The 17,151-nt window shown below is 43.1% G+C and overlaps 1 protein-coding gene across 17 annotated transcripts in view; it reads left to right on the forward strand.

Moving 5' to 3' along the window:
• TENM2 (teneurin transmembrane protein 2) overlaps window positions 1-17,151 on the forward strand; it is a 1,202,741-nt gene that overhangs the window by 989,080 nt on the left and 196,510 nt on the right. For all 17 annotated transcript variants that reach the window (XM_078066825.1, XM_078066824.1, XM_078066823.1 and 14 more), the window contains 2 exons: window positions 2,990-3,112; window positions 15,536-15,741. In XM_078066825.1, the coding sequence (XP_077922951.1) occupies window positions 2,990-3,112; window positions 15,536-15,741 (329 nt within the window). The remainder of the gene's footprint in view (window positions 1-2,989; window positions 3,113-15,535; window positions 15,742-17,151) is intronic.

The raw sequence follows: 17,151 nt of genomic DNA on the forward strand, positions 1-17,151 counted from the left end.
ATTGATAAACCCTCCTCTGTGCACACCCATCCCTATTGCTGCCAGCCCTGTTGTATGCCACCCTTCACACCTCTGTGTTATGTGTTTTTGATTTGTGAGAGTATAATGTCCTGCAGTCCGACCCCCTGTATCTGCCCCCATGTGTCATTATCTATTCTAATAAACATTGATGGAGTGCCTCCTAGATTCGAGACCCTCTGCTAGATCTTCGGAGGTGTTGTGGTTGCTTGACCTCTCCCGCTGTCCCGGTCCCTCAGCAGCCCTTATTCCCCCTGGAAAGGGAAACCTTTTCAGAAGGTAAAGGGAGAGATGGATGGAGGGATGGATTTCTCAGCCCCAGCCTTAGAGCAAATCAGTAGCAGAATAAGAAACAGATTTCTCATTAGTCAGGAAACTCATTTACTTCACAGCTCCCCTGCGTCTTTATCCTAAGGACACTTTAGTCCATCCCCATAGGCTAGAAAGATATTCTCATTTTCTTACTCAAGTAAGAGAGAAGGAATAGCTGATCAAGAAAAAAAAAAGTACAAACAAAAGCCTGTTTCAACCTCCCTCCCAAAAAAACAAAAGAAGGTGGTTATACCCCTGATATAATTCTCACTTATTTACTTAACGTTCAATTCAACAACAGAAAATATGCCCGAACTTGAGTTTCATTTTTGTTGCCTCGTTTCTGCTGGGACGACAGAGCTTACGCTCAGCAGATTTGGCTTTTCCCCTTTTATCTCCCTCTCACTTTCTTATTTTTCTTTTCACTTCTGGGAGCTGTCTGAGCAGTTACTTGTACACTCTGACCCTAACCCTTCTCACCCCATCTCTAGTCTTCTTGTTCTCAGAATACTTTTTTTTTATTTTTTAATAAAGAGATGCTATGGAACCCAAAACAAAACGGGAAGGGCGAGCATCTCTGAAAACAGAGAGAACACGGTTTCATGAATGCCCTCCTTCTGCGCAGTAAGATGAGGGTATTGTCTGCTTGCTGTTCTCTCAAAGTTGACGGTCGCAGTATGTTCCTCACCTTGGAGGGCCAAGATGGGGTATTAGAAGAGAGGAACGGCTTTGAAAAGAGATTTCACACTGATGGGGCCCTGGGGAGGTTGCCATTCTTGCCTGATAGACCCACCGCTTCCTTCCGTAGATGAGAAAATCCGAGCTTTGTTAGGTCCAAGCCCCAGCTGCACCTGCAGTACCTGTCTTAAAACACAGGGAGACCCTCCGTGAAGGAGCCACCCCTCCACGGCAGCAGCAGCCTGGCTCCAGGCAAGCCCCAAGAACCCAACAGCGACATTAAAAAAGGAATCATTTTAAAATAGCTAATTCCTTGGCTTCCTTCACCTGGTAATTACAAATCAGAAGCTATCGTTATCTTGAAGCAGCCACGATTAGTTCTCATTTCCTGACCTCTGTACAGTGAAAATATGTCATTATTTGAGGCAATAGAATCCGGTCTCTTCAAGTGAGTGACCTACATATAACGGATAAACTGCAGGAGAAAATTAGGTGTTGCCTTGACAGAAAGTGTACAGTAAATGTCACTTATTCTTATTAGTATTTATCATCTCAAAGAGTTGCCTTGCACGTCAAAGTAATGTATAGGGGGAGAAAAAAACAACGTGGTTCTGAGATGGGGAAGTATGTAAGAAAAAAAGCAGACATACACCCAGGGACACCTTGGCACCTTAATCTGCGGCCATCAATCTGAGCTGTATTGTTTGAAGATAGGTTTTTAACCTTAATAGAATGCAGCCTGACTTTAAGTGTTGGTAGGCATGCAGAATTAATTGCTGTGTGAACAATTTCCTAAGCATTGTTAATTGCATCTCCTGTGGTTAATTGTTTCTCCCATCCCGCATCATACTCAGAGCCTTTCCCTGTCAACAGCCCTTTCTCTCCTGCAGTGCCAGAACCATAGCCACAGCATCAACCTGCATCCGGTTGGAATGCCAGACATATTGTTTGAATGGGCAATATGCAGGGGAATGAACTCCTTATTTATTTGCAAATGAAGCTTTTCTTAGATGGGGACTTTGAAAGAATACAGGTGTTTGGGATTTGCCTTTCACTCCACGTCTCCTTTGTGAAAACAACTCACCCAGAACCATGGGAGATGGGGTGAATTGAGCTTGCTAAACCACCTGGGAAGTGGGGAGCTGGCACAGGGTGACGAGGAAGACCGGAAGGAAGGAAGGAAGGAAGTTTGTGTTTGGAGGGGTGCAGTGCACAGGGAAGTAAAGCAGGAGTCCGACAGGCTTGCCTCCTTAGCACAGCACCTTGGCGCTCTGGCTCATTCTGTTCTGTGCTAAAGTGCGGGGGTGGGTGTGGGGTGTGAGAGAGAAGAAAGTGTCATTGGAGTATTTTCAGGAAAGGACCCCGTCCCACCAGCACCCCCAAGCTTTTTCCACAGTGGGCTGAAAGGTACCCACTTGGCGGCAGAAACGGTGAGAAAGCTTGGAATGCAAAGGTCTGACAGGACCTGCGGCATTGCTAATCCAGTGTCGCTGCGGTCCCACCAGCAGACAGGTCCCGCTTGGGTAGCCTTGTTTTGAAACCGATTTATGTTTTGAGTAGTTTGGGCGAAACTATCCTTGCCAATGCCCCCGGACCACCAGTCTAAAAACAACCGCGTCCACAGTGTGGGAGAGGCTGCACATGATGGAGCAGAATCCTTGACAGTGATTCCAAAGGGGCATTTCCCCCTCCTTGGTAGCACCATTCAGAAGGTCTGAGCTAGGGTGTCTCCTACCTCCTCCGCCCACCACCGGGATCCTCTCCCCCAAGGCTGTGAACAGACGCACAGAGAGAGGAGTCCTCACCACCCAGATCTCCTTGCTTTCCCTATTTAGCTAATCCCAGCGGCCTGGGGCAAGCAGGTTTTGAACTGCAGCTTCCTTAAAAGGCAATCACTTGGAAAAAGCACCTGGCCCTCCCCCTTGATATTTGCATTGCTGAATTATCTATTCATATTGTCATTACTTTGTCTCTCCTGCAGCAATGCATCTGCTCGGACTCAATTGGCAACTGCAGCCAGCAGATGGACACACCTTTAACAATGGGATAAGGACCGGCTTACCAGGAACCGATGATGTGGCGACAATGCCATCTGGAGGCAGAGGTGAGGTTACAGCTGCTGCGTGCCCTCTTGAGGTCACGGGAGAACTCAGAGCTCCCGCCAGCGGGCTCAGGTTTTCCAGTCCAAACCTTGGAAGGTACGCGAAAAGGAAAAGAAAGCGGGGAACAGAATCCTCGCCTTCCCTAGGTGCCCCTGTTCAAAGCTGTTTGCTGTTCCTGTCTGTTAGCTGTGTCTGGCTGGAGTCACTGAGAGCTGACACGGCGCCTTCGCAGTGCAGTGTGCATACCTATGCTATCTGGAGCGACCGGAAAGCCTCCCAAGGCCCAACGGCAGCCGCAGGAGAAAGTCCTGCCTCATCAAGAAAGCCGAGAGCGGCAGGCCGCACACGCCACTGGACCAGAGCCCTCTCCCCAGAGGAGAGATGCAGCCTCCCCAGGGAGGAAGCGCTGCCTGGCATGAAAAAGAGAGATTCTGAGCTGTTCCGCTTTGGGAGAGAATAGAAAAGAGTTTTGACAACTCGGGAACAAAGCTCCTCTTCTCCGAATGGTAAAGGGGACAATGGAAATGTTTATTGAAGCAATCAAGCAACTGTATTCTTGCAGGAAAAAAAAAAAAGGTGCTAACAAGGTGCTAAGAGGAAGAGGGAAAACAGGACTGGGGGTGGGCGGCAGGGACGTGGGGCAGTTAATAAAACCACAGCAGTCAATGGCGCAGCGAGACGCACGAGGCACGCTGGGCCCGCGGCAGGCTGTGCTTAATTCAGGACAGGAATCACCAACGGGAGAGATGGCATGGAAGGGCTTCTCCAAACACAGACTGTTCCACTCTGCCTCTTAGCCCATTGGGCAGTTTACCCCCACATTTCTGAAAATACCCCACAGAGACATTTCAGAGACAAGAAAGGAAGTAACGTCTATTGGGCACCCGGTGGGTGCCAAGCTTAGCATTGCCTGACTTCAACAGCTTTAACGGGAGGGAAATCATCTCAGGGAAACTGAGGCCCAGGGTGTTTTAGAAACTTGCCCCCAAATCAAACATGTAGGCCTGGTACGAATTTAAACTCAAGTCTGTGCCTTGTGCATCTTTGGGCAAGATGTTGGCGTTTCCCTTAGCTCAGTCATTTTCCACAGAGAAGATTCCAGAATTCATCTTCCCTTAGAGGTGTATGTGAGTCATCCTGAAATGCTAATGTTACTTAAATTATTCTCCCCGGAGTTGTCCTAATGGCTTCGAGTGTGACTTTTTTTGTCTTTTTATCTAATCTTTAAGAATCGCTTTACTCATCTATCCTAATCATAACACTAAATTACCTTTAAGGAAGCATGAAAAGTTTTATCTGAGGATGAAATTATATGCCTTCCATTATCAGGTAACTAAAACTAGACCTAAAAATGGAGAGTGTATTTTGCCTTAATGGACCGTGTTCTGCCTTAACTGACCAAAAAGCCCGGAGCCGGATCTGTTGGCCTCCTATGTGCAGTCCGCTCCCCTCCAGTACTTGACACCATGTGCAACTCCCGTTTCCTTTATGACAGTGGTTCTCTGCGGCGCGTTTTTGGCTCCGAGGGGACATTGGGCAAGAGTCCGAAGACTTCTTTGGGTGTCCCGATGAGAGGACGTGAAACTGGCATTTAGCAGGGGAGGCTGAGCTGCAGTTAAACATCCTGCAGTACGTAGGATGTCCCCTATGGCGAAGAGCGATACTGCCCAAGGGGTCCACGGTGCTGCTCTTTGAAAAACGCTGCTTTAAGGGGGTCTCTGCTTTGTTTGATCCATAAACGCACTTTAATCTGCAAGTCAGCAGCGCCCTGTCCTTTGAGAAGAATGCAGAACACACATTTGAAAGTGAACATGCATATGTGCTTATCAGGCCCAGGGATATATTTCATGTGTGTCTACGTTCTGAAGTTACATACAAATGCTTTTTAAATGGCATCCTTTACCAAAGAGAATCACTGATAGACATTAACTTCGGTAAATTAAGGTCAGCCACTCTGCGCATTCGTGATTAAGCTGTGTTTCCAACTGCCACCCCCACTTGAGCATCCCACACCAGCAAGACAGAAGATTCCTGCAGAGAACAAGTCCTAACTAAGAGTACGGTGCCTCTAAATTAACAAATGAAGAAACACTTTCCATGGTGTCTTTGGAAAGACCAAAATTCTCCCCCTCCGATGCAACGTGCTCTTGAAAATGTTGTGTAAGTCGTATAACATCGCCAGTTCTTTTCCAAATGAGTTAGGAGACAGGGAAGTGGTGGCCAAATTGTTGTCCAATGAATTTTGTCAATAGGACTCTTATGAAAAAGCGTGAGAATTTAAAATCGCTTAAACTTGAAAGAAAACTGGGAACATCTCCTTTCTGAACACCAAAATAGTACTCTTCTTAAGACTGAAGATAGCAGATCTCTTAAGCTGTTGTAAAGTTTGGTTTAAAAAATAAGTAGAAAGATTTTCGTTTTCTCACACCCACCTACATGTTCTTTTAAAAAGTGATCCCAGGTTTCAGTTTCTTTACGCAGGGACCTCCCTCCTCCCCACTCCCCAATTCTATACATTTAGATAACCTGAATCAATTCCAATCGACTAGTTTTCCAGTGTTTCAAAGAGACAATCAAGATATATTGGCAATAAGTTAATTAAATAACACCCCCTCCATTTTTTTCTGGTATACAATAATCCTTCACTCCAATAATGTTTTAATCAAGATACACCACACATTGCCAGGGAGGTTAATCTTATTAAGCAATTACTGGGTAAGTATCCAGCAGAAGCAAATTAAAATGTAAGCAAAACAAGGGTATGTGAGTTCCATCTAAGATGGCACATCAATAGAGATTTCATTACTTGGTCTTTAGGAGTGTTTACATTGCTCAGATTTGGAAAGGAGTCTAATAGACAGGGCAGCCTACACACTCTGATATGTTAGTGGAAACAAAGCACTTGATTAATTAGTTAGGAGAGTATGTTCTCTGGGCTTTGTCTTCCCTTTTCCATTTGTTGGTGTTCATCGTTTATTTTTTCTCCATTCTCTCTTTCAGTTAAACCTTAACGTGGTTGGTTTGGTGGTTGGGTTTCACATCAAGAAAGGGAAGCCCACAGAATGCCAGAATCAGTCACCATCTCGAGTGTATTTCTATGTTAAAAGGAATGAACTCATACATCTTCATTATAAGGGCACAGAGCACTTTTTCTATAGATTTGGGATTAGATAAGCCTTGAGAAGGAAGATTCAATACAGTGTTCTGACCTGGTCAGATAACATAAGGGAATCCAGTTTGATTGGCTAGGCCCAGAGGCAAAGAACACAAGAGCTTTTAAAGGGCACATCATATGTAGCCAATTTGTGCACTGATCTTAAGAAAGAATAAACTCCCAAGTAGAATTTCATGGATCATTCTCAAAACCTATCACTCATTTTAAATTCAAGGTGTCCTCTATATCAGGGGTCAGCAAATAACATCTCATGGACCAAATCAGGCCAGTCACGTGTTTTTGCAAACAAAGTTTTATTGGAGCACAGCCATGTTCATTCATGGCCTATGGCTGCTTTTGCACACAACAGTGGAGCTGAGTAGATGCAACAGAGATGAGATGGCCCACTAAAGCCTAAAGTATTTGTTATCTGACCCGTTATGGAAGTTTGCCCACCGCTCTGTATCCTTTGCAAACCCATTTCTATTTTCCTTGGACTGTTGTGCAACTATAAATTATAGGAGATGAGGCAGAAGAGACCAAACTCCCAATATATCAGCCTTTCCTTCTTGACCAAGTGATGGGCACACTTTTGGTAACATTCCATCGACAGATCCTCTGTAATAGAAGACTCTAGAGTTGGTCCAGCTGGTTGTAACTGCCAGCTCCATCACTTAGCTGCAGGAACACAAGCAGGTCACGTGTTCTCCCTCAGCCACCAGTTCCTCATCTGTAAAATGGTACCCCTTACCCTCTTGGCATCCAGTATAAGTGAGACGATGCTTATAAAACACAGTGTGTTGTGTGTTTTATACACATATATACTCTTATTAAGAGATTAATAAGCGCTTAATAAGAGATTCATGAATATTAGCTGTCACTGACATCATCGTGACATGTCTCAGTGGCTCCATTTAACAAGCATCCCCAGGCTGCCACTTCTTATGAGGCGTCGTATTTTCCAAAGGTGAAGGCTGCCTTCAGAATGTCAAGATAGACCATCGTTCTGCTTCATCTTTTTCCTTCACCTTCTAAGAATTAGAACAAACCCAGATGTGAAGACTTCTTCCCAAGCATTTGCTTGATGAGGTCGGTGGGAAGCAAGACTTCCCATTCAAAAGGGCCAATGTGCAAAACAAGCTGGCCCGTCCCCCACAGCATTATTTGTCTCACTGCAGCTCAAGTTCTATCACTGCCAGCCTGTCTGTTTTAAGCCCCACCATTCTCGGTTTATAACTCAGCTGTAAACATTTATTTGTGCCTGGAGCACATTTCTTTCCTACCCTTTGGAAAAAAAAAATCAGAATTTCCAGATGGTATGCAAGTTGGGAAAAAATGGCAAAGACTGTTATTCTGTTTAGAAACATGTTTTTCTACACTTGCCCTTTCAGCAAAAACTTCATAATGATTTTTACTAGTTGGCTTAATGCATGGTACTAGGAGCCAGATTACCAGGGAGGTTGGTAATTCTTCCTCTGGCTCTTGTCAGCCTCTCAATGAACACAGCCCAGGGTCTCAAAATGATCACTTCCCTACATGGGGCTTTTTCAAAGTCAGTGAAGTTCCCAGAAGGGCGAGGGGTGGTTATGTTTGAGCCAACCATTATAATACTGCACGTGTACTGGCAAATAAACCAATAGCCCACTCACCAGTGCAACAACTCCTCTTATCTTGGAAGCCATCTTACTCTCCCGTTACAGATGAGTATTGCTTAAGCACCTCAGCTTCGTGATTTTAGCTTCTGACTGCTACCCACCACCCCCTTCTAAGTTATATAGTTTCTGTTGGACATGACATCCTCGTGGCTTGACGTGGGTATTAACAGCAAGATAATCAATTTCCCTCCCTAGTGCATTTGTCCTCACTTGCGTTGGCACATTTCTCTTTCAGAGTTGACTTGTACACCCACAGGGTGGTCTCCATTGTCTGCTTGGATACACACCTCTTTGTGTGTCTTGTACTTAGCCCAGCATCTGAAAAGCAGTCAGCGTAGTGGTTAGATACGTGGGTTCTGGAAACAGTCAGACGTGGCTTCTGATCCCAGCTGCACCACATTAGAGCTGTGTGACCTTAGGCAAGTCGCTGTATTTTCATGGTCCTCTAATCGGAAAACTGGAAAAATCATAAAGGTATCAGGAGATTACATGGCAGCAGTAACCACTCAGTAAATTGTAGCTGCTATAAATAACTCTAATAAACTGAACTACATATTAATGCAGAATCATGTTCACCTGAATGGTCAGATATATAAATGCCAGTTAACACCCTTAGTGGCCAAGAGTTGGCCGTTTTTATCGAAGGTGACAAATTGGGGTTTCAAAAGGTGTAAAGGCCACATGTAGTCCCAAGCACTGAAGGATTTTATAAAAATCATTATTGCTGTGCAATGTTGTGAATACATCACGGGAGCAGTGAATGCTTGGGATATGAATCTATTCCTGAGGAATAGCCAGCCAGCAGCAGGGTGAAGGCTGATGGGTTGCCGATGACTCAGACGAGCGCTAGTGTAAGGCAGTGAATCTAATGTCCTTAGGAGAATCTTTTTGCCTATCTCTTGGTTAAACAGAACCTTCAGATGGTTGTCCTGATTCCCAAATAAATGGAAACGAGGTGTAATGACTGAAGCAATATTCTGAATTCAACTTTATTTGCAATAGATAAAACTATGTGAGGCAGAATAATCTGCAAGGCAGATTTATGCCGAGGTGCCTCTGGAGTTCGGTTAAGTTTAGGAACTATTAATATGAGGCTTCATTTCCCTGGTATGACTATGAGTCCATTCCCGTTATCACTTGTTTGGGGAATTGTCTAGCTGTTTCCATAAATGAATTATGGCAACATTTTCTGAAATGATTATCTCCTAATGTGGCTATGGAAGGCTGTCGTTTTGCTTGACATCAGTCTTATTTAACTGGTTGGAATTTTCGGTACACGTTTCTGAAATAGGCAATAGCTTCACATTTACATGAGCAATCTTCCGTGGAGCTAGAGAAGTGGCCCAGCCTGTAAAATTGATCATTAGAGCGTTGCCTCAAAACTTCCAGAAATCTCATCTTTAAGCTGGAGATGAACCAGCCAGGACCATCATGAAGGGTCTGCTTCTTAGGGCCACATGATCATCCTCTCCACTTTTTGTCCTGCAGCTCCTAGGTAGGGAGCAAAGTTTGACATGGAAGCCACAGTTCAGGGAGCTACGGGCGGGACCCAGTCCTACTTGCCGGGACACCATGTTCAGTCACTACCCAGAACCCAAGGCTGGTGGCCAGACTTTCAGTGGATGATTGTGGAATGGCTGTTTAAATCTTCTTCTCCTAAGGCGACCAATCCCAGCCCACACAGGGTCCACGGGACCTTGCCCTGCTGTCCAGACAAGGGATCAGGGGAGTATGACATACATCCCAGCTTTTGATGTTGACCAAAAATTACCTAGTGCTGTAGTAGATGCTTGACAAATGTTTGTTACATGAAGTATGAATGAATGACCTACACAGCATTGCTCAGGACATTCATTAGTCATTATTAAATCAAGAAAATCCGGCAGCTTTTTGCTAATGCAGGCTGCACAGAGTTGTCCGCCTGAGAAGCAGCTGGAGGATACATCAACACCTGGAATTTGGAGCACATGCACTTGTGACTTTGTTTTCTCTCTCCTCAGCAGCTTCCTTCATGTGACAGGTCCCTTCCTGTCTGTAGACATACTGATCACTCATTGAGTACTGATGTCAGCTGCCCTGGAAAGTGGCTTCCTGTTTCACTGAGTCCTATCCCACCGCTTGGCCCTTTTTTAGTTCATCGTGCCTATACTAAGCAGCCTACATCTTAATTAGACCATCACAAATTTATATTCCAAATCTGCGATAAATATTTACGGCTGTGTGTAGGCAGCACAACACCTGGGTAGAAAGATGTAGACGTACCACAAATTGGGTACTGCATATGTTACCCTGGTTAATCCTCAGAAGCAACCGCATCGTACAGATGAGTAGACAAACCCAGAGAGGGGCAGTGGTTAGCCCAAAGGCACACAGCTCGTAGTTGTCGGAGCTGGGATTCAAAGCCAGGGCTGACGGCTTCACTGTGCAGCAGGCCTCCTGAGGTCTCCAGTCTTCTCCATAAGGGCATCCGCACTGGGGGAGGGCAGGGAAGATAGAAACCTTAATTACTTTGTTTCCTGTTGTCTGTCTCTCAATGGCACCCTGTTAGGGATTAGCCATGTTTATGGTCCTAGAATAGCTAGCAGGGCCAGGGGAAGCCCAGCTTCAGACCCTCCTTTGTGGGACTGGGAGCCTGGCTCAGGGTGCTGATCTCTTTGACCTTCGAGAGCAGCACAGACCTTCACTCCTGGGCACTAGCCCAGGGACTGGCCCTCCCAGGACAGAGTCACAGGGATGGTTCCCCACACGGGCTCCAGCAATTTAAAAAGCCACCTTTCCTTTTTATCTCTTTTGAGGCAGTGTTTGCATCACATTTTTTTTCTTTTTTGTTCTTTTTAAAATTAAAGAGAAGTGTGAGTTCTGCACACTCATTTTAAAGATGTTTTTGTTAAGTATATAGAAAAAGCTTTTTTCCCATGGCTATAAAGAATGTCAGTGTAACAGTTGGCAAATTTGAATCAGATCTATAAATTAGAAATAGAAATAGAAATTAGAAATAGCATTGTATCAATGTTAACTTTCTGTTTTGGAGAACTGCACGATGGTTCTGAGAAAGAATATCCTTGCTTTTAGGAAAAACGCATAGAAATATTGGGAGGTAAAGGAACAGTCTTCTGTAACTTAGTCTCAATGTTTCAGCAAAAAAATAGAATGATGGAACAAATGTATATTAAATTTATGGTATTTGGGTGAATGATATGCAGGACTTCCTTATACTATTTTTTTAATTTTTCTGTAAATCTGAAATTATTTCAAAATGAAGATTTTATATATAAAAGTATGTATTTGTGGACAGTAGTGAAGACTCCACTTTGCAAAAGCATAATTCAGTTGCTTATCTGAAGAATTCAGTTTGAAAGTAGTCACTAGCTTTTAACAGTAACGGTAACTTATGTTAAATGAATTTAATTTATTAAAAGTGAAATCTCCTTCACTTGCTCATAGCCCCTGCTCCCTCTCGCAGGCAACACACACACACACACACACACACACACACACACACACTCTTACACTGTTTGTAGCATGTACCCAGAGATGACCCCCCTCCAGTCGGTAGAACACAGTAGACTCCAGTAGAATGCCCCTTAAGATATCTGTGGGTCCATGTAGTTCAGGACACTGAGACCTTGAGAACGAGATGGGCCTCAAACTAGCCAGCTGCTTAGTAGCAAGGAGGGGAGTTCAACCAAAGAGTTCATTTACACCCCTATTCCCTTCCACAAAAGGGCCAAGGTCATTAAGTATCAGGATTAGGACACATGGCTTTTGGTTATTAATCTAAGGACCTTTCCACTACATTTCAGCTCCCCTGGTTCGCTTATTTATTTATAAGGTTTTACACAAAAGATAAATTAAGAGTTTACTTGTGATTTTTGGAAAGGATCCACAAGGAAGGTTCCTTTAAATAGTAAATTTCCCCATAAAGCTTTAGAGCTTTCGATTTTATTTAGGGAAAAAAAGTCAATTTATATGCAACTTTTCAAAATAAATCTTCCTTAACACTCCCGTTTTACCTAGTAGTGGCAGGGGTTATGTTAAAACCCCCCATCAGATGGACAAGTAAAACTTGATTCAGTTCAACAAGCATTTATAAATCACCTACAGTTTGCCAGGTGCAAACCACAGAGAACCCAAAGATGCATTTGCCGTTCTGCCTGACCTCAGGGAGTACAGTGTCTAATACAAGAGACTTAGAAAGGCAGGCAAGATCAATCATAGGACCGAACAACAGGTGCTGGACCCCACAGTACGCCAAAGTGTAGATGCTATGAACACTGAGAGAAGGAGCCTATTTGTCTGGTGGTAGGAGTGAAGGCGGGGTGAAAAGAAAAAGAGGGCATCAGTGCAAAGGTGCGCCTGAGCTGGACCTTAATTTCAGTGCTACTCAATAAAGCAGGTTTATCGATAAAGTAAGCTAATTGATAAAGTGGCCATACCAGCTTCTGGAAAGTCCCACCAAAAATCAGTAGTGGGAACAGATCCTACCAATTTCACACTTGTTCCCATAGTTAAGTCTATGTCAGTAGAATTTGACACTCTCTCGATTGATGGGTATGCAGATAAATAAATGTATATATACACGTATGCATGTATGCGTACATATATATTACATATCCATATGATGTTTCTTTCTTTTAGAAAATCCTTTACTCTACAAAGAAAGCTAGGTGCTTTCCCCTTATAGTTTTTCATTTTTTTAATTTAATTAAACGGAACTAACTAGCATTTATTTTGCAATTATTTTGTGCTAGGCCCTGTACAAGCCCTCCTTTGTGTACTCCCATTTGTTGCTCCCACCCTGTGAGACAGTTACTATTATCATTTCCATTTTACATTTAAAAAAAAAAATGGAGGCCCAGAGAGGTTAAGCAAATTGCTAGAGGTCACACAGCAAGGAAGAACCGGAGACAGAATTTTAACCCAGCCCTGTCTGGCTGCAAAACCTGTACTTCATCACCCACATGCACTGCCTCCTTTAGTGGATGAGACGTGAAGGAGGGGAGCCTATGGAACCCTAGGAGGAGGTGTGAATACTGAAAAGGCAGCCCGTCCTCACTGGTAGTAGCAGCTCATTTACCGAAGGCAGTGTCCTGAAGTTGGGTCTAGTGAGAGAACGGGTATCCTACTGCTATACGAACCAAACCCCTGAGGCTCCTTGTCTGAATTTCTCCAGAGCAACTGCCCTCCAGCAGCTGGCTCCCTTGCGAATCTCTTGCATCCTCATTTGGCTTGACATTATCAAAATCCGTTTCGGTTTCAGCAGTAGATTAGCGGGCTCATGGGTGCTGATTTCCTGCTTCTTTTTCATATCCTGTCATTAACCCAGCAACCCCTGAAAGCCCAACAGACATGAAGGAAAGCCCATCTTATTAAGTTTAAAGATGAATAATTTCTTTAAAGTTCTTTTTTATTTTAAATGAATTTCTTTAACTTGTTGCCACACTATGATTGCTGGGGTTACTTTTGGTCTCTAAACTCTTCTTCCCCAGGGGTCCTTGTTATTACACCCCTTCCTTACTGAGTCCTTTATATTATAGCCCTTCCCCCAAAAGGCCTTAATGTGGGGGGAGGGGGCAGTGTGCCAACAGCAGCATTTTTAAGCACAAATTAGTTTTCAAATTATAATAATTAGAGCTTCTGATTAATGGGTGATAACAAGTGTTTCCCCCGGACATGTCATTATTTCAGCAAAATAAACAACATTCTGTTTAGGCTTGAGAGCCTTACAGATAATAATAATAATAATGATAGCTAATTTTTATTTAGGACTTATGTTGTGCCTAAAATTATATTAAGAGCTTTGCATGGATTAGCTCATTAAATCCTCATAACAACCCTGTGAAATAAATAATAGTGTCCCAACAATACAGATGTGCAGACTAAGGCACAGAGAGCTGATACACTTAGCAAGTGCCAAAGCTGGGATTTGAACCAGGGAAGTCTCAGCCCAGAGTCCCTGCTCTTCCATACTGTGTAGTATTCCTACCCCTACAGGGAAGTATTCCATGTCCAACATCCACATAACATGTTTGAGGAACAAACCATCTAGTCCCATCTAAAGGTCTGACCCATTCGGGACTTACTAGTTGTTTCTTCTTAACAATATTATGTGATCAAAGCTTCCAAATTTCCCTTAGAAGCCCATTCCCTGGTTTTATTATTCTAGAGGTCAAGAGTTTCTTTTTAAAGTCCAAATCATTGTTTCTCCTGCTTTATTTTAAGCCCTGTTGACTTTTTATTTGACCCATTATTGAGCTAAATAAAAATGAATCATCCCCTCTCCTGTTTAAAAAAAAAAAACAACTTCATAGCCTCAAGTCATTCTGTGGTTTTCTTTTATAATTTAGATATGGAAAACCTTCAGAGATCCAAAAATTTCACCTTTCCATTTTACAGATGGAGAAAGTGGCACCAAGGTCATTTATGAGCCTTGCCTTGATGCAGGGGCTAGATAGTAACAGGCCAGAGCTGCCAAGTCAGACAGTTCGCTAACCCTTCGTGCCAGCCTTCAGCAATCCCATGACCTCTCCTGACCGTCCAAATCTTTTGCACTGAGTTGCAGCCAAATATAGATAAATATTTTCAGAAAAGCCTGTCTGTTACAGAATGCAGAGGGGAGCTTGATTCCCATCCTTTGCCCATTGTGCTAAAGAAGTTTTCCGACCCACAAGTCCATCAAAGTGATCGATTACAAAGTGAAAAGACCCCCAGAACTTCTTTCAGAAGTTCCATCTGAACAAATCACTAATGACCATTATAAAGCCAGGTTCCACTTAGGTTTTATTCCCATTTAAGGGATTGGGAAAACAAGGCTCTGAGAGATGAACTTGCTTTTTTTGGGCAACTACTAGTAACTCCCAGCTATTCCTTAATTCTGTGTTTGCAAATAAAACCACCCTCAGGAGTATAGAAGGTACTGCCTGCTTCATTGTTATTAAGAAATACTCTTTAAAAATAGGTATTTCTGCAACCCCTTTTATTAAGGTTCTGAAGGAAGCCGAGTGTGGACAACCAATATTTTCTATATACGTAATTTCAAATGCAACAGAGGTACATTGATGTCACCATGAAAGAAGTGTGATTTCCACATGGTGCTTAGATCCCTCCCAGGGAAGGAGTCACCCCCAATATTACGTCCATCTGAGAGCCAGTCCTTATTTTCTATTGCTATTTACTTTGGGCCAATGTATGTTCACTGTTGCTTCCTTTTTTTTTTTTTTTCATTTGTGAAAATGTCAGTATATTGGACTTGTTTCTGGCTGGGAAAAATAATTAAAGGCTACAAGAATTAAATTTGGTGCCAAGTTAATATCACTCTCGTCTCCCCTGCTGGTAATTGTACACCCCAGCCCTATTCAAGGTTGTTAGAAGCTTTACACGTACTTCCCAGACTCCAGCTCCTACTGTATTTGATCAGTAAAGAGCAATCACAGAAGTTTGGAAAGCATTGTGCCAGTATTTCACTTGCCCTGGGTTATGAGTTTATACTTAAAGATGAACTTGCCATGAGTTTCATCTTCATTTTTTTTCAATGCCTGGCATGCAAATTAACAGAAATGTAGAACCAACAAATGTGTACTAATGTCACTGACTTGATGTCACTTCCTGTTTTCCAGTGCCCTGGTCATTGAAAAATAGCAGCATAGACAGTGGTGAAGCAGAAGTTGGTCGACGGGTGACTCAAGAAGTCCCCCCAGGCGTGTTTTGGAGATCACAGATTCACATCAGTCAACCCCAGTTCTTAAAGTTCAACATCTCCCTTGGGAAGGATGCTCTCTTTGGTGTTTACATAAGAAGGGGACTTCCACCATCTCATGCCCAGGTATGACCATGCTCGATGGACCTATGAGTTTAAAGAAATTCCCACTCCCTACCCACTAGGATGACTATAATTGAAAGCTGGACAATAACAAGTGTTGGCAGGGATGTGGAGAAATTGGAACATTGGTATATGGCTGATGAGAATACAAAACAGTGCAGCTGTTGTGGAAAAGAATTTGACAGTTCTTCAGAAAGTCACAGCTAGAATCACCACGTGACCCAGCAATTCTACTTCTAGGTATATACACACAGAGAACTGAAAATGTTCTTTCTCATAAAAACATATACATGACTGTGCAGAGCAACATTATTCATAATAGCCAAAAAGGGGAAATCACCCAAATGGCCATGAACTGATGAATGGATAAACAAAATGTGACCTATGCATACAGTGAAATATCATTCAACTATAAAAAGGCATGAAGTGTTGTTACATGCTAAAACATGGATGAATCTTGAAAGTATGGTACTAGGTAAAAGAAGCCAGATACAAAAGGCCACATACTGTATGATTCCATTTATTGTCCAGAACAGGAAAACCCATAGAGACAGCAAGGAGATGAGTGATTTCCAGGGAGGGGGGAGGAGGGAATTGGGACTGACTGCTGGAAGGTATGGGGTTTCATTTAGGGGTGATGTAAATGCTCAGGAATTAGATTGTGGTGACGATTGTACAACATGGTGAATATACGAAAAAACTACCGAATTATAAAATGGCATAATTTATGTTGTATGAATGGTATCTCCAAAAAAAAAAAAAAAAAAGATGACATTCCTACCTGGTGAAGTCAGCTTTGCCAGCCCTGGAGGTTAATCCTTGGGCATTTTCATTTCAGGTGTTCTAGTTATTGGATTAATTTGTTACAGTATCAGTAGGAGACATCCCAAAGCGTTGTGTAAATTAACCAAAATTCAGCCCTTTCTCCGTGATTTCTACTCCTCCCTCTACTGAGTTCCTTGGGACGTCCATGGCACTATGAAAGTGAGATTATCCTGTGTTGGGAATGAAGAGATTGGATTAGATTATGGGTTTCATTGTTTTTCCTCTCATCCATCCTTTAATTTGTCCTGGTAGAGATTTTATTATATACACACCACTGGGGACAAATTAACACCCACCTAGCTTGCTTTTCTTTTCCAATAAGAATTGCGTATCCCGAGAAAAACCAAGTAGGGCGTTCCTGCCTCATTGGCTTTCAAATCCAGCAAGTACATAAAGAAATACATTAGGAAAATACCCCAGTGGAAGGAAAACTTCCTTAACTACTCATTTTATCCAGTCAAAGATGACTTTAAAATGTGCTGGAAAGGTATTCATCTAGAAAATTGAATTGAAAGAATTGAAAGCTCTAAACCCATTGGCAAATGCAAAGGAGTCAGGCCACCATTTCTTTGTCTTTGGCTCATGGCC

Source organism: Halichoerus grypus, chromosome 2, assembly GCF_964656455.1.
Source record: "Halichoerus grypus chromosome 2, mHalGry1.hap1.1, whole genome shotgun sequence".
Lineage (NCBI taxonomy): Eukaryota > Metazoa > Chordata > Mammalia > Carnivora > Phocidae > Halichoerus > Halichoerus grypus.